The 24,903-nt window shown below is 53.0% G+C and overlaps 1 protein-coding gene and 8 non-coding genes across 9 annotated transcripts; 8 read left to right on the top strand and 1 right to left on the bottom strand.

Moving 5' to 3' along the window:
- Positions 1 to 777: 777 nt before the first annotated feature.
- On the bottom strand, positions 778 to 17,169 carry EFHD1 (EF-hand domain family member D1). Its single transcript, XM_036389141.2, has 4 exons — positions 16,806 to 17,169; positions 9,187 to 9,334; positions 3,432 to 3,566; positions 778 to 2,432 (listed from the first exon to the last, which is right to left on the bottom strand). The coding sequence occupies exons 1-4, from the start codon at positions 17,099 to 17,101 to the stop codon at positions 2,298 to 2,300; spliced, it is 714 nt and encodes a 237-aa protein (XP_036245034.1). The 5' UTR covers positions 17,102 to 17,169; the 3' UTR covers positions 778 to 2,297.
- A 4,892-nt stretch (positions 17,170 to 22,061) lies between these two features.
- LOC118690417 (5S ribosomal RNA) lies at positions 22,062 to 22,180 on the top strand. Its single transcript, XR_004980775.1, has one exon. It is a non-coding gene; the product is annotated as a 5S ribosomal RNA (ribosomal RNA).
- A 256-nt stretch (positions 22,181 to 22,436) lies between these two features.
- Positions 22,437 to 22,555, top strand: LOC118690471 (5S ribosomal RNA). The gene has a single exon (XR_004980826.1). It is a non-coding gene; the product is annotated as a 5S ribosomal RNA (ribosomal RNA).
- Positions 22,556 to 22,811: 256 nt separating this feature from the next.
- On the top strand, positions 22,812 to 22,930 carry LOC118690482 (5S ribosomal RNA). Its single transcript, XR_004980837.1, has one exon. It is a non-coding gene; the product is annotated as a 5S ribosomal RNA (ribosomal RNA).
- Positions 22,931 to 23,186: 256 nt separating this feature from the next.
- LOC118690494 (5S ribosomal RNA) lies at positions 23,187 to 23,305 on the top strand. Its single transcript, XR_004980848.1, has one exon. It is a non-coding gene; the product is annotated as a 5S ribosomal RNA (ribosomal RNA).
- Positions 23,306 to 23,561: 256 nt separating this feature from the next.
- Positions 23,562 to 23,680, top strand: LOC118690505 (5S ribosomal RNA). The gene has a single exon (XR_004980859.1). It is a non-coding gene; the product is annotated as a 5S ribosomal RNA (ribosomal RNA).
- A 256-nt stretch (positions 23,681 to 23,936) lies between these two features.
- LOC118690423 (5S ribosomal RNA) lies at positions 23,937 to 24,055 on the top strand. The gene has a single exon (XR_004980781.1). It is a non-coding gene; the product is annotated as a 5S ribosomal RNA (ribosomal RNA).
- A 256-nt stretch (positions 24,056 to 24,311) lies between these two features.
- LOC118690435 (5S ribosomal RNA) lies at positions 24,312 to 24,430 on the top strand. Its single transcript, XR_004980792.1, has one exon. It is a non-coding gene; the product is annotated as a 5S ribosomal RNA (ribosomal RNA).
- Positions 24,431 to 24,686: 256 nt separating this feature from the next.
- On the top strand, positions 24,687 to 24,805 carry LOC118690447 (5S ribosomal RNA). Its single transcript, XR_004980803.1, has one exon. It is a non-coding gene; the product is annotated as a 5S ribosomal RNA (ribosomal RNA).
- The last annotated feature ends 98 nt before the right edge of the window (positions 24,806 to 24,903 follow it).

Below are 24,903 nucleotides of genomic sequence, written 5' to 3'. Positions count from 1 at the left end.
TTTTCCACCCTCTCCTTACCCAGCTGCATGTGCAAAGCAGCAGAACTCAGCAGTGCTTGCTATGCTGTAAAAAAAAAAAAACCAAAAACAAAAACCAACAACAACAACAAAATCAAGAGCTGCAGTGTCACAATTTTCCTGGGGAAATAGAGAATAAGGAACCTTCACCCTGATTTTACCTGACCTCTGAGACCCAAGGACTCATAGACACAGTGAATGTATTGGCACAGAGCAGAGCTGCATGGAATAAAATATTTATGGCTTCTATTTCATCACTGGACCTGAAACAAGGCATGGTTAAACCTTTTCCTGAACCCCCTCCTCAGTGTGGCCATGCCAGCAAAGCTTAGCAGATCAGCAATAGTAGAAACAAAATGCTTGGAGACATATTTTCACATAGCCATGTATTTTTCTTTTTTCTCCCTTAATAAAGGCAGAAGCAGGAAATGCAAAAGGAATTCCAGCTGAAGCAACCTGCCCAGCTCCCAGCTGGGGCACTATGGGGGCTGAGACAGAGGCTATTTTAAGATAAGGAAAGGCTGACAACCTTCAGATGTCAACATTTAGCAGTAGGCAGTATTTCAAGTATTTACACAGCCATGTCCCTTTCTGAGGGAATGCAAACATTAGGGCTTTTTACACCAGAACTGCTGTGCAGAACAGGAAGTTCTCAAGAAGGGGTTGAACACTTCCCCCACTCACCGAGCTTGGGGGATTACTATTACAATTTGTGAAAAATGCTATATTCAAAGACCTGAAATAAGCCACAGACAAGACTGGAGATAACAATGCTTTATTTTTACATTTCAGCAACAGGAGAAATAATTGAAGATGAAATTATCTGCTTTGTTGTAAAGTATAAAAACATTTAATTATAAATATTTAGCTACAAAAGCGTGATTTATAAAATATAATCTGTGAAGATATATACACAGTTTAATCGTTTAGCAATTCTTTCACCTGACATTAAAGAGTAGAGGTTTTTCTATTTATTATTCCATGCTCACAGTTTAGTGCTCACAGTTTAAGAAGCAAAAGAGACAAGTGAAAAGATGACTGGTGAGTTTTGTTCTGGGGAAAAAAAAATTAACATTTTGCCATGAATTTGGGCAAGAGCAGAGGCAAAATCTGAATTTCAGCAAATCCATGTCTTGAGAGAGGTCTCTGAGGGAAGTTCCCCTGCCATGACTGACAGTGTTTATATCCAGACAAGCAGTGGGTATCTCAACATTTGTGGACACGGTCCCCGTGTTTCCAAGAAAAAATGGCTAATAGTATAATGCAAGCCCTCAACATTCAGTTCAGTTAAATGTGCTCACCTCCCTGCTCTCTGAGCAGGGGGTGCTCAGTATGTTGTGCTGGTGTCCTCTGTTGTGCCTCTAATGAAATCAAACAATGTCACCTTCATGATTCGGGCTACAAGCAAATTTCCAAATAGAAAAGCCCAGTGTGCCATCCCAATTGCACTGTCCAGCTGACAATACCCCCTAAAAACAGATACAGCTGCCTAAGCCAGGAAAGTAACAGTGAAGCTGTACAGTACACTAAATGTGATGGAATGTGAAAGAAGATAAATGGTCAGGCAACTCAGTTTTCTATTCCTCATTTAAGAGAGCCAGCTTCTTCCCTTTGAAGTCTTGGGGAATCTCACCTCTGATTGAAGGGTTTGTTACTATGGCACTTCAGAGAAGAGAAACTGGAAGACTCTTCAACATGCTGGGTGGCAGAAAATGCTACAGGAAATGATAATGAATTTGATCCATGTCCCTAGTAATTATCTTTCTCTCTTCACAGTGTTTTCATGGTGCCTGTGGCACAGGGCTTTGAGGAATAAGAAAAGGGTGACAACACCCAACAGCAGTACAAACATACAGAAGTCAAACTGTACTTTGTACACCCTGATTTACACAATACCTCACTACTTGCCTGTAAGCAAGGAATGAATTAATACAGGATTAAGAGAAAAAGGATCTATAGGAAAGAATGAAGTAGGCAAACATGACACTTGTCAGTGCTCACCCAGGATTTGCTACCTGCTGTTTCTGCTTTAGGGTCATGTGCTCCTAGCAGTTCAGAGCAAAGAGCCTGGACACAGCCCCCACTATTCACATCATTATAAATGCATAGTAACTGTGAGAGTTGTGCCCTTAGGAGCTCAGGAGGATCTTCCAGAAAGGAAGGCTAGCAAAGCTGTGATGAGTTTTAGGCAGGATCCAAGCAGTTCTGTCCAGGCAGAGCCCTGATCTGGGAAACGTACCAAGTGGTGTGCAATTTCAGAGTGCATATTGGCTGGTTGGTTACTGGGTAAATGCAGACTTTAACTCCCTGAAAGCTGCTCGGCGGTGCTTCCTTTCCTCCTCTTCCCGCTTTCGCTCATCCTGCTCAGCTTTTATCTCTGCTTCAAACTTACTGGCTGAGGAGAGGGCTTGAGCCTTTACGAGACAGAGAGAAAATAAACAAGTGTCAAGCCTTGCATCAGAGGGAGAGGCAAAGCCTGAGCTACTCCCAGATGAGCAACACAGAAGTGCTTGCTGCACCTCCCAGTGCTTGCTGGGATGCTTTGCCAGGACAGCTCAAGTATTAATTACACCGCAATGCTTGAGTATTTACACACAATACCTCTTACTTTCCTTTACTTTAACATCAACAAAAGAAAGGCCGCTTACTAATAAGTCACTAACAAGTGACCAAAACAAGGCCATCCATACTGGGTCACATACATTATTTCTATTACCAGGCAGCAGGACATAGGTTGTGAGTATGCAGTGGGAGAAACTACTGCAGAAAACACTCTGAATCACAGCCAAATCTGAGAACATCATACTACACCATGGATAATCTGCAGATCAAAGAGACATTGTTTACTTGCTGGCTATTTTTCCAGCTTTCATCTCAGTACATCTGCTGTGCAATAGCTGTGTTAGGCTCTTGGGAAAAAACTTCTTATATAAACAAGCAGGATTATTTTCTCTCCAAGAGAGCTTTCAGAAAGGGTGCTTTGTCAGCTTCAGATGGTGTACAGCTCTTTCTGCCAACCCCAGGACCCTGCAGAATTATTTTGATTCCAAAGGTTACAGAGAAAGAGTTATCTGAAATCCTACACTCCAAAACACTCCGTTCACCATTGAAACTCAGAGTGTTCTGGTTGAGGGAGGTTTTGCAAAATGGGAAAACTCTGTCCTTATTGCATTAGTTTTTTAGGACACTTTTGTCTTTAAAAGAGGTCAGCCACCTAGTTCCAGCCACAGGGACACAGGTCAGCCAGTCACTGCTGGTGTGTTGCAGCCAGGCATTGCTCTGGTGTGTTGACTGAGCCACAGAAGGACTCTAGCTAGAGTGCAACAAAATTTGAAAGGAAACCCAGCTACAGATGAGTAGCTGAGCTTCAGCTACAGCTGAGTTTTTTCCTATTCCTCTGTGCCACATCATACCTTAGCTTCAAAGAAGTTCTTGGCTCCTTTGACTCCCTCAATGGATACATCTATCTCCGAGAGCTTTGCGAGAGTCAACAGGCCGCTGTCCTCCTCGAGTTCCCCAGCTGCAGCTTTATGGAAAATCAGCAGGAACTAGCAAGACAGAGAGGAAACATTCAGGTTTTTCACTGAGGTTCAAATAACTTAAAATACAAACAGCACAATCACCTGGAGGGGGATAGAATTCACATTTCAGAGCAAAGGAAACCAGGTCTATATAAACCAAGTGGCAGCAAGGAGCTTGTGCTCCAGTACACAGTTCTGTTACAGACTAAAAGCAGTAGGAATCTCAGAGGAAAAGAAGGTTTCCCAGGAATCAGAGCCCTGGTCATGGCCAGAGGAAGGAGACCACCTCTGCACCTGCCCAGTACAACCACTGGGCACATTCAGATATAGCTCTTCATGTTCCCATAAGCCCTCACAAGCCCTCCACCAGCTTCCCCAGTGTTCTAGGGACTCAGGTCACATCCCATGACACTGAAAGCAGGGCAAACACAGCTCTAGTTCACCTCAGGCTGAATGCTTCCCTGAATCAAGGCATTAGTGCAGTCCTTTTAGACAGAACTGCAGCCCAGGTACATGCCCTTGTAACAGAGTGGCTTGAACAAGTGTCCACAGAGCAAGGTAGCATGAAACTTCTGTCCTGCACTGGACCATGGCCATTTAACAAATCCAGAGTCACTACAGCAGAGTGTATATTGGGAAGTGAATTGCAAAGGGAAATGAAAACAAGAGTTATATTGCATTCCACAAAAACATACCTTTTTGTTTTTGTTTTAACAGAAGGAACAAAACCTGCCTGCTTAAAAATAAAGACCTCTGCACCACCGTCCACCTGCCAACCAAACTCCAGATTAAGATGTGGAAGTTCTAGGTGTACTTTTGGAGGCCCTGTAACTCCCTGCTATTCTTGGTGACCCCAGGAGGTGTCTCTGTTCTTGGAACAGTGCAGAGAGAACAGACACAAGGACAACCCACTCAGGTACAAAAGGAGCACAAAGCAACAAAGCTGTGCCAATGCAGCACTTCAGGCCAGGCCAGATACCAGGTAGGCTTGCCCTGAAATCCCTTTGCACAGGAACATCAAATATCTCGAGTGCTGTGCTCCTCAGATTGCCAGGCTGGGGACTCTGATGTTTCCTATGGAGAGCCCGAGCTGTCCCAGAGGAGGGCAGCAGAGTCCCAGCATTCACACTGAGACAGCCCTGCTTCAAGTTGCTCGCAGAAGCTGGTGGGAATGCAAGAGTTTGGGTAGGCCTCCCATGAGGAAGGGTGTGGATATGACAGCAGCGCTGGCCGCCCTCTTGCACAGGCAGCTCACCAGGCACTGCTCCATGCAACAGCCCCTTAACCTGTGAGTGCTCAGCACAGGGCAAGCAGAAAGCAGGCTGGCCTTGGCAAGGGAATTTTCCTTCTCCAAACACATTGTAATTGGTTGACCCTGGCTGGATGCCAGGCTACCGAAGCCACTCTATCACTCCCCTTCTCATCTGGATAGGGGAGAGAAAATATAACAAAAGTTCATGAGTTCTAAGGCCCTGGAGAGATTATTCACTAAAATACTGTCACAGGCAAAAAAGGCTCAACTTGGGGATATCAATTGAATTTATTACTACCAAAATTGGAGCAGGATGATGAGAAGAAAAATAATTCTTAAAGATACCTTCCCCTCACCCCTCCCTCCTTGTCAGCTCTGCCTCCTGTGTCCAGAGGCACAGGGAGATAGGGGATGGAGGTTATGGTCAGTTCTTCATAGGTTGTTCCTGCCACTGTGCCGGGAGAAGAATCCTTCCCCTGCTCCAGCATGGGCTTCCCATGGGTTCACATCTTCCTTTCAGGCAACCACCTGCTCTGGCATGGGTATCCTCCATGGGCTGCAGGTGGATTTCTGCATCCCCATGGACCTCCATGGGCTGCAGCCTGTTTCACCACAGTCTGCATCACAGGCTGCAGGGGAACCTTTGGCTCCTCTGGCCATAATTACCTCTGCACAAGAACTTTTTAACCTTCTTATATATGCTATCACAGAGGCATTACTATCATTCCTGATTGGCTCACCTTAGTCAGTGGCAGGTCTGTCTTGGAGCCAGCTGGCTTTGGCTTACCAGACACAGGGGAAGATTCCAACAGCTTCTCACAGAAGCCACTCACTCCTTGTAGACCCCCTGCTATGAAAACCTGGCCATGCAAACCCAATACACGTAAGAAACAAACCAAATACGCAGTTCACTGGTTTTCACATAAGAAACAAATGGTTTCTTTTGGAAAGAAACCAAATCCTCCCCAAGACATCCTCTCCCTCTGCTCAGATCCACTGGGCTCTGGCTAGTTCCCCTTTGCCACCACCAGGCACTGTGACACAGAGGGCTGGCAGCTAGGCTGGAATTAGTCATGCTTCCTCTTGCTCCACCCTGAAAGTCCCACTTCCTGGCATTGGAAAAGAGCAGTGAAGACAGCACAATCCTGAGGTCTGATACAGCTGTCACCTGGGGAGGGACTAGGTCATGAGTACAAGTGAACATGAATCATCCTGAAACTAAGGGATGGCGCAGCAGTCGTCTAGAAGAATACAGGCTGCTGTGGCCATAAAGGGCAGGCTGAGTTAAAGGAAACTTGGGACTAAAACATGCTTAGGGTGGACAGAGCATAATGTCAGTCCCAAGGATCCAGCAAGGTGCACTATGGGACATCATGCTGGCTCCTACAGGAGCTCAGCAGCAATCGCTCCAGCACACAGACCTTGAGGTATTGGTTCTTACTAACTAGAGAACACCAGCAATCTGCATTCAGCTCCCATTGCCAGCCTGTGTAACACCCTTGCTGGGCCCAGGACACGCCATGTGCAGCTAAGTCTCAAGGAAATGTCAACAGAGAAGCAAAAGTGAATAATGTAGGTAGGTACCTTTCAAAGCTCTGCTCTCAAAGAGGACAACATGACCCACACTTTCCAACCCCTAACCTGGTAAATTGTATCTGCTGTCACATCCTTCATGACCCAAGATCTACACCACAGAGCCAGGCTGGGCATCATGCAAGGAAAGGTGTGGGACTGACAGGCAGCAGCAGTAGCCTTGCAACAACAGCTTGCCAGAAAAGCAGCACTATGTAAGGATGTGGTTTGCACCAGCCCTGGTACCAAACAAATCATGTGAGTCAACATTTCAGCTGGTGAGGGTGTGGGGGGCAGTGGGTGGATTTCTGTGGGTTCTAGGTAGCAGCTCCAATTACACATTAATATCACAGCAATTAACTCCAGTTTCCTGTGGTAATGATGGAACTAGACAGTCAGAGCTGTGGGGATTTTTTCCCCCCCACTATACCTTAACTTTTTAAGCCTAAATTTCATTGCTTGAGTCACGGCAGGAGTCCTGTACAGTTAATTGTTAATGTATTGGTGGACGTTCAAAGGTCAATGGTACAAGGCAGCTTTCCTAACAGGGCCTGTGGTTCATCAGCAGCCTATTTGCCAGGCAACAGCTTATCTAGGATGGGAGGACACTACTCAAAGCAGTAGAAAAAGGTTATCTATTGCAGGTGAAAGAGGTCCCTACCAATTCTGTGGCCAGGCCACAAGAAGAGTATGTTCACACAGGTATGCCAGGACTTGGTATTCTCTGGATAGGCAGACAGGAACCCTCCAGTGCTGTAGATGCACCCTACTGAGTTCAGATACTCATTTAAACCAGGTTTCTCCTGGGATAATCTGAATAACCTGAGTCAGCTTAGTCACCCTCCACATGCTTGCCACCAATGAGAAGCAGAATGGGACAGGCCTATGGTTGAGGTCTCCTGACCCATCAGGAAACCTGCTTCCCTGTCAGCCCTCTGCCTCAACACAGCAGCTGGACAGGGCACACCTGCAGCAAGGCAAGAAGCATCCTGCTCCTCTCTACCACAGGAAGCTTTGTGTGTCTGCCAAAGCTGCTGTGTAATTTGTCCCCAGAGCTCTGCCAGCGATGCTCCCTCATTCCAACCCATGGGCCTCTCAAGCTTGTTGCATGATCATTGTTTTCCCTTCTGGCAAGACACTTGAACAGCACCAGCTGCCATGTGCCACATGCCAGGGGCTGGCAGCACAGGCACCCCTGCTGGAGGCTGTGCTCCAAACAGGTGGCAGCAGAAGAGCTGCTCTGCTACTCATGCCATGCCACTGATGCTGGGACATCATTTCAGGGCCTTGAGGATAGAGGTATTTCTCTTCCATGGGAGAGAGCCCCTGCAGCAAGCCCAGAGGCTGCTCCCAGCTCTTCACCTGAAATGAAGGGAGGCCCAGAATGCACACAGAGGGCTCCTCAGCCTACACAGTGATCTGGCAATCAGAGACCTGGGGCCATGGGCATGGTGCTCTTCCTGCTCCACTGGATTCTTTGCTACTTCCAGTTCACCTCTGACCGGGCAGCAGCAAACTCAGGGACAGGTTCTCAGTTCCCAAATTTGCATATCCTTTCTCCTCTCTTGCAACCCAAGTCTTTGGCCTCTGTCTTTTTGTGCTGCCTTTTTGTAGTGAAATAAATCCAACAAAGCCCTTGGGGCACAAAAGCAGAGGAATATGGTGTGATGTGCCAGCACAGAGATGGTGCAGCAGCTCTATGAGTGACAGTCACCCCTTATGTCCCAACCAGCCCAGCCAGTCACAGGCCTTGGCTGCTCATCCTCCCTCCCAGCACTGACAAAGCTCTCAAACTTCTACAGTGGAAAGCCTGACGTTCGGAGCCCTACCATGGAAGAGGCATGGTGAGAACCTCATGCCTGCACAAACTAGGGAGCCCAGCTGCTTGGGGTCCAGTGCAGGCATCCCACAGGACAGAAGGAAGCAGCACAGCCCTCAAAACCGGTGCAGGACATAGACAGTGCTGCCCCTCCTCTTGCTACCTAAGAGGCTGTGGGTTAATTCAGAAAGCCACAAGTGTGACATTTGCTTGTGACCGAGCCAGCTACCAAAGTCTGAGAGGAGGGGATGATGCAACAGGAGCTTTTGGTACCTGGATTCCCCCTTTCTGCTGAGATGATTTGGGTACCCCTGAGTATGCAGGTCACTGCTCAAATTTCCTCTCTTCCTCTGCCAGGCAGAGGGATCCTGGCCTGTCCTCCCAGCCGTTACAATACAGTGGTAACAGACAGACCTGTTTGAGCTGTGTCCCTGTGCTGCTGAGCCAGCATGCAGTGCCAAACTGCTGCATCCACACATTTATTCCTTGCTGCAGGGAGGTGACCACCCCTCATAAAGCTTGCCATGGCTGGTCACTGCATGATGCAGAGAGGGTCCCAATACCAGCTGGAAGAGAGAGCCTTTTGTGTCCCATGAGATGAGCTGCTCTAAGCAGAGCTCCTGCACTGCACTTGAAATGAGGCCTCAGCTGCTGTACCACAGGAGCCAAGCAATGAGACCTGGAAACTCAAGGGACATAACTCCCTCCAGCTACAACAGGGAGCTCAGTGAGCACTCCCAGCAGCTGAAACAGGGCTCAAATGTGCTTCCAAAGCAAGCAGGGAGGTTGGAGAGCTTTGGCGTCAGGTACCATGACTGCCACATGGAGATGGAGGTTAGCAGTGCTCCACACCCTTGACATGGGGAAGCTCACCGCCTTCTCCACTGCACCCCAGCACTGGAAAAACACAGAGGGGAGAGGGCTACCTACAGCCCACAGATATGGGGCCCAGCTGCCTCTTCCTTCAACCCCACATCCTTGTCAGTTTCTGCAGCCACCCTCACCTCACGGAAGCTGAGCTTCCCATCAAAGTCTTCATCCACCTCCTTGATCATGTTCTTCAGCCCCAGGTGGGTCTGAGGGGCTCCCAGCTTTTCCATCATGAGCTTCAGCTCCATCAGGTCGATATATCCATCCCGTCCTGAGTCATACCTGCAGGGTGCAAAGGGGAAAGGGTTAACCATCATCATCCCCATACTCATCCACCCAGAAGAGGAACCATGCACATGGATAAAGTCACTGTGTGGTTCAAAGCTTAGGGGAGAGTGGAAGCTGCATGACATGGCCAGTGCTGAGATATATTAAGCTCAGAGAAGTAGCTGTCAGCTTTCAGAGCTGTCTTACCAAAGAGAGAAGTACTCAGGGGAGCTCAGACCAAACAACCCACACAGAAGGAGCACAGAGGAACTCAGCTTATCTCAGTGGGATTTCCATTCACCCACTTGCCTGTCCAGCACAAAGGCAACTTGCACGCAGCTTACACCATGCACCAATGTGGCGAGGCAAAGGCATGCAGAGTCAGCTGCTGCGAGGTTTCCTGCTAGTTTCAAGGAGAAACAGGGAGCAGAGACCAAGCAGAACCTCTTGGCAGAAAGCAATCTTTCTCTGTAAGCAAAACTCTCCCCCTCTAGCTGTTAAGATCTTTTCTCTCCAAAATGCTTTTGTACTACAACAAGCACCACCACAACAGCTGCACTTCAGGGCAGCTGTTTATTCTGTGTCCCTGGGCAGAGCAGAAAGACAGTTCCAGGGGACCACAGCAATCCTAGCCAGGGCTGTGGTACCAGGGCTGCACCACAGGGTCAGGCTGGCAGAGGAAACCAGTGCCCACCACCAGAAGCAAGACTAGAGCGGGACCATGCTCCCTATGGAGCACGAAGGACTGCAAGGACTCTTCAGAGGAGAGCACCCGTGCAAGGGGAAGAGTGCTTTAGGGATGGGGAGGCAGCAAGTGATCTGCTGTGCACAGCCTAGGACTCTGCACCAACTCCTCCCAACATCTGCTGTGGGTGTGGGTAAAGCATCCGGCCCATCCAGCAACCAGAGCTTCACACCCAGCAGGGCTATCACCGGCTCTCAAAGTCCAAAAGCTTCAGGGATGGGTGCTCTGTTATCAGCCACTCAACAGCCCTCTTTCATCCTGGTCTTGCCATCAAGGTTCAGCACAGAGCTAGGGCTTCACAGGAGAGGACAGGGCAGAGTCTCCCAAGCTGGGCTCAGCCTTGGCATACAGCCTGCCACTGTCCCCCTGCCACCATCTCAACCCTGACAGAGTTAAATCCTTTCAGCCATTCAGAAGGAAACCCTAGGCACAGTGCTGAAGCTTTTCAGTGGGCAGGAGCCAGCCAAAGCCCCCCACCCATCATCTTTTATTGACTGTTAGTGCTCTTCCAAAGAAATGAGGGCTGTAGCCATCCCAGACAAAGATCTGCACAGTTGTGGTTACCCTGGAAGAAAGCTCTTTCCAGCTGAAAAACCTCACAGCCACAGAGGAAGCTGTGGCAAAGGGAGGCACAAACAAAGCCACCAGCCCCAAACTGCATACAAGCATGAGCAGCACAAGGCAGAGCTGCAGCCAAGATCTCTGCCCCTGCTTTCATGAGCACAACATACTTTTTCCCCAGACTAGGGTGGCCTCCATGACTTTCCAGAGTACCACCACCCCCACAAGTACTTCTGATACTCCTTGTGGCTCTTAGTTTCCAAGGGTCCCAGAACTAAGAGACTTCCAATGACAGGGACATAACTGCCAGACTAGGCTGGCACAGAGCCCCTGTTACCAATCTGCCTGCACTCTCTATACCCAGAGAACCCATGAGCCCACCAGGCTGGACTGCCTTCTGAAAAGCTAGCAAAGAAACCTCCATCAGAGCAGAAACCAGGTCACAGACCTGGGATGTCACAGGGAAGAAGTACAGCAGGTTCTTCACAGCAAGGAAGGTGTCAGTTAATTAAAGCACATTCACAGCATTACCCAACCCAGCACTGAGATGCACTTCTAAGACATCACAGAAGCATAGCAAGTGCAATATTTAATTGTCAATTTGCTTTTCTTTCAAGTTTGGGAGAAAGGGTGCAGAGCTGTCACTGTTGGAGATGCAGTGCCTTTGATTAGACACAGCAGCAAAATGTGCAATAGCAGAAAGGCACCTGGGGTTGCAGATTTTTTGGGGGGCCTAGCAGGCTCATGCTGCCCTTTGGCTGGATGCAGAAGCAAAGAATTACCAAGGTCCCCTCCAAGGGCTGTTCATCTGGGGTTGGGACACTGCCCAGCCCCACACAGAACCTCTGTAACAGAGATGAAGGCAGAAGTAGGGCACAAGCCCAGCCTGCGCCTGCTGTGGTCATCTCACCCTCCTGTTATGGACACTACCTGTAGGTAAACACTGGCCCAGAGGCCAATATGCTGCCCTGAAAGGGTTAAGCATGGGGCACAGCTTCAGGGCTCATCCCTGCAGAGAGGCAGGACAAAGCCAGGATTGTGAGAAATGGGGTCTTGCCAACAGCGGGCCTGGCTGAGCAGCACTCTGTATAGCCACACAATGGGCGTTGAGCATGAGTACAGCTGGTGCTGAGAAGCACCCAGAAATCAGGTTACCAGTCCCCTGCACTCAGGGACAGCCAGACAGAGGGGCACTGAAACACAATGGCAGCACCCTGCAAACTGCTACATTCCCTCCCTGCCCCCTCGCCTCCTAAAACAGCCAAACTATTTTAGGACCTGGGTACAGCCACCCAGCTGCTGCACAGCCAGACTATTTAGGGAGAGGCATATTTACATGGCACAAGAAACAGCACTATTCATTCCCCACCACCCATCCCCAACAGACCACAGGCATTCAGCACTGTGGGGCACAATGCAGACTGCACCTTGCTGGTCAGTTGAGGCTCCCAGCACACCTCAGTCCTACCAAAGACCCCACAGTCTGCCTTTTGAGAGATCAAAAAACTCCCCTGTCTGCCTTTTGGGAGCCCCCTTGTCAGGGCCCTGGGCTCAGACAGTCCCGGACACCTCTCACACACAGCTGCCTGCATCCTGGTGATGGACAGCCATTACCTTCACAGGCAGAGCTGGAACAGAGCACCAGGGCAAGTTAAACACACCCCAGCATCCGGGGGAGCCATCCCAACCTGAACTCCAGGAGTGGCACAGCAAGAGCACACAGCACTCAGGTGCCTGGTGAGCCCTGCCATCACTCACTGTCCTGCTGTGGCTTTGCTTCCTTCACACTCAAAGCTCCCTGGGGCACGAGCCAAGCCTCACCCAAGTGATGCACAGGCATTACAGACAGAGGGGAATTGTGTCAACAGGCACAGACATCTCATGTCACAGGAAGGCCACTCCAGCAGCAGGTCAGTGCCGTGGCTACAGCAGATCCCACGTGTAACAGCTGGGATGCCGCAGGCAGTACGGGCACCGTGGCTGCTGTGATGAAACTTTGCCACGCTGCTGTCACAGCAGTGTTCCTGGCAGCAATGAGACACAGCAGTGGCTGCCAAAATCTGCTGCAACAAGGATGCACCCAGATTCTCATGCTGGCTCGCTTCCACCCGGACTGCAGAGCATGCCTGGCTGAAGCATTGGGAGAGGAAAGCAGGACACAAAAGCAGAGGAAGGAGGGAATACTTGCTGAACAGACTTGCTTAAGAGCACAGTGTCTGTTAGGCAGAATTACTGCCCAAGTAAAAATATTGCACTGGTGTTCCACAGGTGCTGGGGGTTTACATCACAGAAGAAAGAGGGATCAGGAAGAGAGGAAAAAGGAGATGCCAAGGTCTGCATCACCTGTAGTGACTCTGTAGTCATCTTCCAGCTGCCTCTAAAACCCCACTTAACAAAAAAAAGGACAACTGAATGAGAAACTACAGATGCCGAAGGATCAAAGAGCGGTTTCTAAACATTCACATGGCTTGAGAAAAGCTGGAATGAGAACCTGCCCTCCCTGTACATGTTTGCTGCACCTTACCTTGCTTTGCATACTATGGGCACCTATACTTTGATCTGCAGTTCCTGTATGCTGCAATGGCCTAATTGAGGCTTTGAAGTAAAGCAGTTGGAATAATGGTGCTAAAGTAATAATCTCCTCTTAAATATTTCAAATCCTAAGTAGCACTTTATTCCCTCTGAGCATTGTGTTTCACCTTACATGGAGAAGGTGGTGCTAATCTCTGCTCCCTGATATCTAGTGATAGGATAAATGGGAATGGTTCAAAACTGCCTCAGAGGAGATCAGACCGAACCTGAGGAAGCCTTTCTTTCAGCCTAAGAGGGCTGTCGCACCGTGGAACAGCTTCCTAGAAAGGTGGTCAGTGCCCCAAGCCTGTCAGTGTTTAAAAGAGACATTTAGACAATGCCCTTAATAACAGGGCTTAACTTTTGGTCAGCCCTGAAGCAATCAGGCAGTCGAACTAGATGTGATCATTGATGCTCCATTCCAAATGGAATAGTCTATTCTATTGCCAAGAGCTTTGGAAACAATTCCTCCATACCAGGGTGGGGACAGGAACAGACTCCTCGGCCACATGCAGCTTCATCCTCCCAGCCCAGGCAGAAGGAGTTCTCCTGCTCTTGGAGGGACATGAGGGCAAGATGAGAGTCTCCTCCACTAAGATCTTCTCCAAGACATCGGGCGAGACCTGCAGGCCCAGGCTGAGTCCCCATGGGAATAACCTCCCTGCCCACTGGAAATCCACAGACAGCCAGTCACATACAGCCCATGGCAGCTCTGGAGAGAGCAGCTCTGCTGCAGCATGTCAGACGAGGCTGGGGCATCTGGCAAAGTGGCTCCTAAGTGGCTCCAGGAGGGCAAGGGGACATCACAGCCTCTCCTATCAGCCAGATACAAGGCACTTATGCAATGTGTGGGCAACACATGAAATTCCCTAGATATAAAAAGCAATAGCAAGACTGGAATTTCTCCACTCCCTCGTGCCCCACAGATGAAGCTGCTCTCTGTTTTCCTCCCCCCTACATTTCTCATAAAGGTCATTCCTGCCAGGCAGAGCCTCACTGCCTGGCTTTCACACTCCCCTCTGCCATTTTCCTGGACAAAGATGGCACCAAGGGGAGCTGTGAGACTCCAGAGGCCCTGAGAGTTCACTTAGACAACTCAGAAAAGAGATGTTATCGTGGTCCTCACATATTGTCAAAATAGGCAGCTAATTAGGTCACATTATAATTAGCCTGAGCTACAGACTTCCTGGTTTCTACCAAAAAAATACCCATCCTGAGAGCTGCCTGCACCCAGCACTCCAGCAGATACCTGCACCCCATCTCCAGTGGAATGGGGCCAAAAAGGAGAGATGCTGACAAGAGGAGGCTTGGACAAGAGAGGGGGAAAAGTGAGCCCAACTGCAGCAGCCAGAGCAAAGAGCATTATTTCTGCTCTGGAAGGATGCTCCAGGTGTAGCTAGCAGCACACAGCACTGGATGGAGCACTATATTTCACACTTTCAGATGAGTCCTTTGCTTCCACCGTGGCAGTCACTGCCACCTTCCATACCATGGGATGCCCTGACAGGCATTCAGGGTAGCTGCTATCACCAGGACATCTTTTCAGCTGGAGCACCATGACCCAGCCCACATCATGCACAGGACCACAGGTTCAAATTTAGTCTGAACTACAGATTTAAAAGTCCCACTAAACTGATAAGAAACATTTTTTTGGATGGGAAGTTTCATAGTGGAAACCTGGCATCCTGTGGCAATGAGAAGACACTAAAGGAAAAAAAATAAACCGTTGAGAGAGGGATGTAAGAAAGACCCCGAGTTGTGGTGGCCAGGGCCAACAAGCCATACAGAGAATTAAAGCCTTAATCACATTAACTCAAGCTCTGACTGACAGGAATTAAGGGGAGCATTTCCTCTCCTCATGGAGCACGTGACATCAGCCAACAGTTGACACAGGTCACTGGCAGCAGATGGACCAAAGACGAGATCCTCTGCCACTGCAAACCTCAGGTGCCTGTAACAGTGAACACCAGGACACGGCTTCCTGGCTGCCTGTCCAAGAAACACAACAGGGGAGCACGCAGCCCACCTTCTCCCCCTTTGGCATCAGCAGTTCTCACAGGGTATGCAATGCTTTCCAGCTACATTGACCAGCTGATTAGCATTCAACTGCAAAGCCTAGCTTTTCCTGCTTACAAGGCTAGTGTTTAATGAGCTCATTGTTGAAAAATTAGGCTGCAATTCAGCTCTTCCATTTTTTATTTCCCAAAACCACCGCCATTTCTTTCCTCTTCCCTATTGAGGCAGTGCCACTGCCCAGTCCAGGCTCTCACGCACAGCTTTCAGGCCTTGCCTGCATTGTTTGTCCTCCAGCCCTCACAGCACCATGTCTTAGCATTCCATAGAGTGGGATCCCCTTTAAGCACAGTGAAAAGGGACACAGGAGAGAGTGGAGCAGCAGTCCTGCCTGGACCACCTCGCTTCCTGCACCAGCTGCCAACACAACACTGCCTGTGCAACAAAGAACTCCAAACTCCAGTAAGCTCACAAAAGCCCATCGCCTGGTCTCCTGTGGCAACAGCCTGGCTGGGACAGGCAACACCCCGCAGTGCTGGGAGCTGACAGCATTCAACCGGCTCCTGATAGCCTCACAACAATCCAAGGTGCCCAAGGCAGCTTTCAGCTAGGAGAACAATGATCTAACAAGGTACAAATCTCACTTCAATCACCTCCATAAGGTGAAGTACATCTTCACACCTTGCCTGGCAGCAGCTCCCTCCCAGTGTGGCAGCTTGTTGTGGGGCTGGGAGGATACTGGTCCCCAGGAGCCCACGGGTCTGTGGTGCTGGAGGGAAAACTGAGTGCAGACAAAGGTACCCAGACACAGCCTAACTGCAGGAGCAGGACAGAGTCTGGAGGGGAGAAAAAGGCAGGATCGTGGTCCCGGGGAGGGCCAAGCCTTTCTGCTTACAGAAGCAGCTCTCCCCGTGGCTAGCAGCAGCTTGACTTTAACACAAACCTTCCTGCTAGGAGGGGAATCCCATCCCAGCCCCCACGAAAGGAGTAGCAAGAGGAAGCTGTGCTCAGCCTTTGCTTGGGTGCACGGGAAGGAGCACTAAGCCTGGCAGACAGGACTTTGCGTGGCGCTAGGACACTGCCAGGCAGAGCCAGCAGGACTGCTAGGGGTGCTCAGGGTCGCAGTTGTTTCGGGCAAATGTCCAGCGCTTCTGCCGGGCCTCAGGACATAGACCCACCTGGTACCCCAGGGTGTGGGGCAGAAGACTGCCTGTGCTCTCCCACCGTCCCACCCAGCGCATCCCGCAAAGCCATCGCTCCTGGGTGCCACCAGAAACAGCCGCCGACCCAAGCCCAAGCAGAGCAGAGGCCGTGAGTTAAACGCAGGGCTGAGCCCCAGGCAAACTCTACGAGCCCCCCCGGCAAAGCACAAGGACAATCTGGGGATCAGATGGCGCTGCGAACGCGCCGCGGCTTCCTCCAGCCCGACCGCAAAACCGCGGAGAAATGAGAGCGTGCCGCTGAGAGCGGGCTGCCCTTCTCCAGATGTGCCCCCGGGGGCCAGCGCCGGGAGGGGCTGCGGGGGAAGGCAGAGCCCCAGCCCCGGAGCCCACGGGCCGGGCAGCGAGCCCCCCGCCCCGCTCCCGCCCTACTCACAGGCGGAACATGCGCTCCATGTCCTTGATCTGCCGGCGGCTGAACTCCTTGAACTCGGTGTAGGGGTTGAAGACGGCGGCCCGCCGGGGCTGCGCCGCGCCCTCGTTTATGTCCTGCCGCCGGCACAGCTTAGCGCTCAGCTCTGCGCCCGCACTGGCCGTCAAGCAGCTCCGATCTTCCACCTCCTCGGCCGCCGCCGCACCCTTGACCGCCTCTGCCTCACCCTCCACCGCTGCTCCACTCTCCTCCAGCTGCAGCCGCCGCTGCAGCTTCTGCGCCAGCTCCTGTGAGGCCATGGCCCGGCGCTCCCGCCGGCGAACCGCACTGCTGCCCGCCTCAGCCCCGCTCCGCTCCAGCCAGGACCGCCCGCCCCGGTGCGCAACTTTATTCCCTCGCTTGGAGGGAGCGGGGCGGGACGGGGCGGGACGGGGCGGAGGGAGGCTGGGACGGGGCGGGCACTTAAGGAGGAGCGGCGGGACGGGGAGAAAGGGGGGGGCGTGGGGATTGCCGCCACTGCATGCGGAGGTACCCCGCGCATGTGGTGCGCTACTGTCCCCCAGGCTGACCTCTGACATGGATGCTCTCCCACATAGCAGCCATCCCCATATAGATGACCCACACAGACTGTCTCCCCGCATCGTCGTGCAGGGAACCCCCCCGCTCCATGGTCACTCTTTGACGCATCCCTTAACCGATGGGGCTCTCCCCAGGTCCCCCCCGCTCCTCACAGCAGGGCCCTGCACTGACGCTGGGACGCACAGACCGCGTATACCCCACAGCGCTGCCTGCTCCGCTCCGTTCTGTGGGGCGAGACGTGCCCCGAACCCGACCGGGAGCCCCCGCGGTCGGGGAGAGCAGCGGGACCGCGTCGGCTCACCAGGCGCTGCAGGGATGACGGAGATCAGGATTGCCCTGCACCAGGGCAGAGGGATCCCTTAAGCCCCTCTATGCGCCTCCCCTCTCTTACCTCCTTGGTCTAAAATTAGCCCAGGACAAAGCTCGGCTCAGGCCTGGATTCCCTCTCCTTCCCCAGAGAACACGGGCAGCAGGCGGCCTCTTCCCGCCCCCCCAGCCGCCCTTCCCAGGAGAGTGCCCAATGACCCCTCTGCTGTCCCCCGGCTCTTGCAGGGGTGTCCCTCCTAGGACTGTCAGTCCCTCGCCTTGCTGATGTGAGCCTGATGGCGTACTCGAGATGGTGTTAGGGCTGGCGTGGGGCGGTTTAGGGTGGCGGCTGATGGGATTTACCCACCGGGGAGGAGGGGGAGAGAAAAGAACCGGCTCGGACACGCCGCCTGCCTGTGGCTCCCGCGTGCCCGAGCCTGTGCGTCACGGGGAACCGGTCCCAGCGTCTGTTATGTGGCTGTTTGACACCTCCGGGCAGGTAGGAAGCAGTTCTCTGATGTGGTGGCCTGCAGTTGACCCTCTTGGATAAGCTCATTCCCACCAAACCTACTCAGAAAATGACTGATGAAGCCATTTGCAGCCACCTTGCCCCTACGTACTGCCTGGGCAGCTCTAGGCTGCCCTAGAGAGGGGTTGGGAGGCTCAGGACGGCTGCAGGTTCACCACAGCATGTGACACAGGAAGGCCACTCCAGGTATATTACCTGGATATATATTATTATATATCCAGGACTGCCTGAAAACGGGCTGCTGTGTGGAAGGGGTGGCATGTGCTATGCCCACACCGCATTGCCCTCACGCGGTGCCACGTCTGTGATGGAGAGACGTGGCACCTTCCACCAGAGAGGAATGAGGAGGAGAGCGGGGAGCTCTGCCTGGATCACTGGCCACCCTGAAGAACAACGAGCCCAACAACACAAGGTGCTTCTTGCCTGCAGGGTGTCCAGGGAAAAGAGTAGCTGAGGGTGAAATCAGCAACTGCAAAGCCAGGCTGCCATCTGGTGGAAATAGAGCTCTAGGCTACAGCTATGGGTGGGAGAAGGCCGCGAGGGAGGGGGTAGGAGAGGCAAGGAAAGGGATAAGCAAGGGAGGGGGAAAAGTAAGCAAGGTATGGCAGGGATTCGCATGGCCTTCCCTTCCCTTCCCTGATTCCAGCTCCATCTCTAAAGTTGTTATCCTGGCTCCATAATTCCTATCACAGACACACAGTCCTGTCCCAGCCCTACAGCGATTCCAGCTCCAGCCCCACAAGCTCCACCAGCTCTGATGTTTCTGCTCCAGCTCTACATCCTCCCGATGCTGCCATGTGAAGCTGCTCCTGGATCGAGGCAGGATCTTCATTTCAGCTTCAGCTCTCTGATGCTTCAGCTTCAGCTCTAGAACCCATATTCCAGCTCCAGCCTATCCTGGCCCCACAGCCCCTATCTAGCCCCACAGTGTTTCCACCCTAAGCCCCACATTCTCTATGTAACCACCAGCTCTACTGCCTCAGTTCCAGCTCCTCAGCTTTCCACTGCCTCTGGCTAAAAGCTGCTCCTGGCTATCACTTTGCTCCTGTGCTGTTGACAAGGTGATGAATCAGTAACTGTCATCACTCAAATATCTCTATGACCTGCAAGACTTATCCCAATGGGGCCTCAGCTTTGGGGGCAAAAGAGCCCTAGCCTACAGCACACACCTTGCCCTGCACCCCACTGCCCACAGGACCCTCAGCCAGCATTAGGTGCTGGAAGCAGTGGTTTGGTGCCTCGTTCTGCACCCCAAAAGGTGCCCCTGGGCTGTCTCTGAGCCCCAGGAGCAGCCCTGAGACCTCCACTCCCAGCTTGTGTGGGTACCATTGCTGGGAGGGCTGGAACTCCCCTGACAGCTCCTGCAGCCCCCAAGCTCCAGCTCCATCCCCTTTTCCATAGGATTTATCCACCTCCAGCCTCACCATTTCCATTGCTCCACATCAGTTTGGGTCCAGATCCAAGTTCATTATCTACTGATTGTATTTATTATTTATTCTCTTAGTTTTACATGATCCTAGTTGTATTAAGATTTTTTATACTGTTGCACTGTCATATTTTTATTTTATTGTATTTTTAAAAATTCTATTACTAGATATATGATGTTTTTAAAGTAAAAATTATAGGGCTGTGGCTGAGGCCAGAGAATATATTGAAGCCCCTGGGGCTGAATCCAGACCTAAACTGATGTGGAGCAATGAGAACTTTGGGACTGGATAAATCCCATGCATCTGGGGGTAGAATCACTGTGGGGCTGGGATAGGGACTGTGGGGCTGTGTAACAAGATGTTCAGCCCTGAAATGTGGTCAAACAACTCAAACAATGCCCTGTTTTGCAAGCTACCGATGATGGGCTGAGAATGGCATCATGTGCTGGTATTTGGTGTTGAATCATCCTAAAAATCTGGCACAATGTCTCAATCTGGCAGACCAGCCTCAAATCAACCTGCTCATAACAAGACAAGAATTTGGCAGATAAACTGCTAAACTGACCTGTAGGCATATCACTGGTGGTCACCTCCTCCACACTATAAAAGTCCAGTCCACTTTCCTTATAGGACATTCTTATAATATATATTCCTCTTAGAGTATGTGCAGATTCTTGCATTGGGTTTTAGAGATGCTCACCAAGGATACTCCTAAAGGTTAGAAGAAAGAGATTTGTCCACAGTCGTTGGTATGGGTGAGTTACATCAGTCTCTAGTAATGGTATCTTTTTGCTAGCTTTAATATAATTGCTTTAATATTGTTTTGATAGAATGCACAATCCTCTCTTGTAATATAATAGTTTCAGCTTTTCTAAATAATTCTTATTGAGTTATTTTTGTCTAATAATTAATCATAAGAAATAATTCATTCTTATAAAAATATATCTAATTTGCTGTCATTAAAACCTGTGTGATGAAGTTGTAAAACTTAAATTGTTGGCGAAGTCTGAGCCTGGGACTGAATCCAGGCACCTCTTTCTGAGAAAGAGTTTAGAAAGCTAGGGAATCCTTTTCTGCACCTTGTGGCACAATGGGAGGGTTTCTTAAATTAACCTTGTCTGAAGTTACCACTCCCACCCATGACAGGCTGGAGCTGGAATGTGAATTCTAGAGCTGGAGCTGAAGCATGAGAGACCTGGATGTGAAAAGAAGATCCAGGCCTGACCCAGGAGCAGCTTCACCTGGAAGAGGTGGGAAGATGCAGAAATGAAGCTGAAACAGTGGAGCTGGCAGAGAAATAAAGAGAAAATGACTGCAGGGCATGATAAGGACTGTAGGGCTGGTACAGGGATTGTTGGGCTGGAATGGAACTTCAGGGATGGATCTGAAATCACTATAGGACTGGGATAGCAACTATGGGGCTAGAACTGGAAAAAAAGTTTTTCAGGCTGGGTTTGGAATATGGATTCTAGAGTTGAAGTTCAAACCTCACAGCTCTGGACCGAAACTAAAGATCCTTCCACAACAAGAAGAAGCTTCACCTGGGAGCAGTGGGAACATTCAAAGATGGAGGTGGTTAAATAAACCCTGTGGAACTGGAGCCAGAATCGCTGTGACGTTGGCATAGTGACTAGAGGACTGCAGCCGAAATCACTGTAGGATTGGGATAGTAACTGTAGGGCTGGGTTAGTGACTGTAGGGTTGGAATTGGAACTCTGGGGCCAGAATATGGACTGTGGGCCAGGGTACGGTATGTGGGCTGGGGGGGGGAATTGCAGCCCAGAATACGGACTACTGGCCAAGGTAGGGACAGTGGGCCGGGGAAGGTCTTGTGGGTGGAGTAGGGACTGTGAGCCGGGGTAGGGTCTCTAAGGCCGGGATAGGGTCTGCGGGGACGGGACAGGGGTTGCGTGTTCGGGGGAGAGTGTGTAGTGCGGGGGTAAGAACTCTGGGACAGGGGAGGGAGATTTCAGCTGGAGACTTCAAGCGCCGCCAATCGCAACACGACGAAGCCAAGGGATCAGCCAATCGGGACTCGCCGACCCCGCATTATCCAATAGCGTTTGCCCTTTCCTCACGGCCGTGTTCCCGCCAAACCAAGACCGGCCATCACCTCCCGGGCCTCCGACCTGCCCCGACCCCGCTCCGCTCAGCCGCCTCATTCGCAAATGGTTTTCGGACACGAAAAAGCAGGAATATGTCGCGCAACACCTTCGGACCCGGGGTGGAAGCAAACATAAACAGGTGTGCTCTGTGTGACTTCTATGGCTCGTGTGCCCTTGGTAGCCTGGGCCGCGTGTCCCGGGGCGGTGGTCGGCCTGTGTGGCCGCGAGGAGTTTGTGGTGGCCGTTGAGGTGTGGGTGTGTGCCAGGAGGGTGGTGGCCAGGGCTCGAGAGCGCTGCGGAGGGGCTGGTGGATGCCTACGGCCATACCACCCTGAGAACGCCCGATCTCGTCTGATCTCGGAAGCTAAGCAGGGTCGGGCCCGGTTAGTACTTGGATGGGAGACCGCCTGGGAATACCGGGTGCTGTAGGCATCTTTTGTTGCCGTTTGTGCCCAGGAGGTCTCCCGTTTTGCTTGGGCAGGCGAGGCCAGGGGCAGGAGGGAGGGGGCAGGTGCGCTTCTGGGGTGGCCCTTGTGGCCTTGCGCGTCAGTGGTAGCCTGGGGCGCGTGCCCAGGGGCGGTGGTCGGCCTGTGTGGCCGCGAGGAGTTTGTGGTGGCCGTTGAGGTGTGGGTGTGTGCCGGGAGGGAGGTGGCCAGGGCTCGAGAGCGCTGCGGAGGGGCTGGTGGGTGCCTACGGCCATACCACCCTGAGAACGCCCGATCTCGTCTGATCTCGGAAGCTAAGCAGGGTCGGGCCCGGTTAGTACTTGGATGGGAGACCGCCTGGGAATACCGGGTGCTGTAGGCATCTTTTGTTGCCGTTTGTGCCCAGGAGGTCTCCCGTTTTGCTTGGGCAGGCGAGGCCAGGGGCAGGAGGGAGGGGGCAGGTGCGCTTCTGGGGTGGCCCTTGTGGCCTTGCGCGTCAGTGGTAGCCTGGGGCGCGTGCCCAGGGGCGGTGGTCGGCCTGTGTGGCCGCGAGGAGTTTGTGGTGGCCGTTGAGGTGTGGGTGTGTGCCGGGAGGGTGGTGGCCAGGGCTCGAGAGCGCTGCGGAGGGGCTGGTGGGTGCCTACGGCCATACCACCCTGAGAACGCCCGATCTCGTCTGATCTCGGAAGCTAAGCAGGGTCGGGCCCGGTTAGTACTTGGATGGGAGACCGCCTGGGAATACCGGGTGCTGTAGGCATCTTTTGTTGCCGTTTGTGCCCAGGAGGTCTCCCGTTTTGCTTGGGCAGGCGAGGCCAGGGGCAGGAGGGAGGGGGCAGGTGCGCTTCTGGGGTGGCCCTTGTGGCCTTGCGCGTCAGTGGTAGCCTGGGGCGCGTGCCCAGGGGCGGTGGTCGGCCTGTGTGGCCGCGAGGAGTTTGTGGTGGCCGTTGAGGTGTGGGTGTGTGCCGGGAGGGAGGTGGCCAGGGCTCGAGAGCGCTGCGGAGGGGCTGGTGGGTGCCTACGGCCATACCACCCTGAGAACGCCCGATCTCGTCTGATCTCGGAAGCTAAGCAGGGTCGGGCCCGGTTAGTACTTGGATGGGAGACCGCCTGGGAATACCGGGTGCTGTAGGCATCTTTTGTTGCCGTTTGTGCCCAGGAGGTCTCCCGTTTTGCTTGGGCAGGCGAGGCCAGGGGCAGGAGGGAGGGGGCAGGTGCGCTTCTGGGGTGGCCCTTGTGGCCTTGCGCGTCAGTGGTAGCCTGGGGCGCGTGCCCAGGGGCGGTGGTCGGCCTGTGTGGCCGCGAGGAGTTTGTGGTGGCCGTTGAGGTGTGGGTGTGTGCCGGGAGGGAGGTGGCCAGGGCTCGAGAGCGCTGCGGAGGGGCTGGTGGGTGCCTACGGCCATACCACCCTGAGAACGCCCGATCTCGTCTGATCTCGGAAGCTAAGCAGGGTCGGGCCCGGTTAGTACTTGGATGGGAGACCGCCTGGGAATACCGGGTGCTGTAGGCATCTTTTGTTGCCGTTTGTGCCCAGGAGGTCTCCCGTTTTGCTTGGGCAGGCGAGGCCAGGGGCAGGAGGGAGGGGGCAGGTGCGCTTCTGGGGTGGCCCTTGTGGCCTTGCGCGTCAGTGGTAGCCTGGGGCGCGTGCCCAGGGGCGGTGGTCGGCCTGTGTGGCCGCGAGGAGTTTGTGGTGGCCGTTGAGGTGTGGGTGTGTGCCGGGAGGGTGGTGGCCAGGGCTCGAGAGCGCTGCGGAGGGGCTGGTGGGTGCCTACGGCCATACCACCCTGAGAACGCCCGATCTCGTCTGATCTCGGAAGCTAAGCAGGGTCGGGCCCGGTTAGTACTTGGATGGGAGACCGCCTGGGAATACCGGGTGCTGTAGGCATCTTTTGTTGCCGTTTGTGCCCAGGAGGTCTCCCGTTTTGCTTGGGCAGGCGAGGCCAGGGGCAGGAGGGAGGGGGCAGGTGCGCTTCTGGGGTGGCCCTTGTGGCCTTGCGCGTCAGTGGTAGCCTGGGGCGCGTGCCCAGGGGCGGTGGTCGGCCTGTGTGGCCGCGAGGAGTTTGTGGTGGCCGTTGAGGTGTGGGTGTGTGCCGGGAGGGTGGTGGCCAGGGCTCGAGAGCGCTGCGGAGGGGCTGGTGGGTGCCTACGGCCATACCACCCTGAGAACGCCCGATCTCGTCTGATCTCGGAAGCTAAGCAGGGTCGGGCCCGGTTAGTACTTGGATGGGAGACCGCCTGGGAATACCGGGTGCTGTAGGCATCTTTTGTTGCCGTTTGTGCCCAGGAGGTCTCCCGTTTTGCTTGGGCAGGCGAGGCCAGGGGCAGGAGGGAGGGGGCAGGTGCGCTTCTGGGGTGGCCCTTGTGGCCTTGCGCGTCAGTGGTAGCCTGGGGCGCGTGCCCAGGGGCGGTGGTCGGCCTGTGTGGCCGCGAGGAGTTTGTGGTGGCCGTTGAGGTGTGGGTGTGTGCCGGGAGGGTGGTGGCCAGGGCTCGAGAGCGCTGCGGAGGGGCTGGTGGGTGCCTACGGCCATACCACCCTGAGAACGCCCGATCTCGTCTGATCTCGGAAGCTAAGCAGGGTCGGGCCCGGTTAGTACTTGGATGGGAGACCGCCTGGGAATACCGGGTGCTGTAGGCATCTTTTGTTGCCGTTTGTGCCCAGGAGGTCTCCCGTTTTGCTTGGGCAGGCGAGGCCAGGGGCAGGAGGGAGGGGGCAGGTGCGCTTCTGGGGTGGCC

This window comes from Molothrus ater, chromosome 10, assembly GCF_012460135.2.
Source record: "Molothrus ater isolate BHLD 08-10-18 breed brown headed cowbird chromosome 10, BPBGC_Mater_1.1, whole genome shotgun sequence".
Classification (NCBI taxonomy): domain Eukaryota; kingdom Metazoa; phylum Chordata; class Aves; order Passeriformes; family Icteridae; genus Molothrus; species Molothrus ater.
The sequence above is the reverse complement of the archived record's forward strand: the minus strand, read 5'-3'. Positions and strand labels throughout refer to the sequence as shown.

Bases quoted from the DNA above. Each gene is read 5' to 3' on its own strand.
- EFHD1 (XM_036389141.2), bottom strand. From the start codon at position 17,101: ATGGCCTCACAGGAGCTGGCGCAGAAGCTGCAGCGGCGGCTGCAGCTG. The intron at 9,335-16,805 runs GTGAGTAGGGCG...TGCACCCTGCAG, and splicing joins ATGGAGCGCATGTTCCGCCT to GTATGACTCAGGACGGGATG. The intron at 3,567-9,186 runs GTGAGGGTGGCT...CTGTCTTGCTAG, and splicing joins GGAAGCTCAGCTTCCGTGAG to TTCCTGCTGATTTTCCATAA.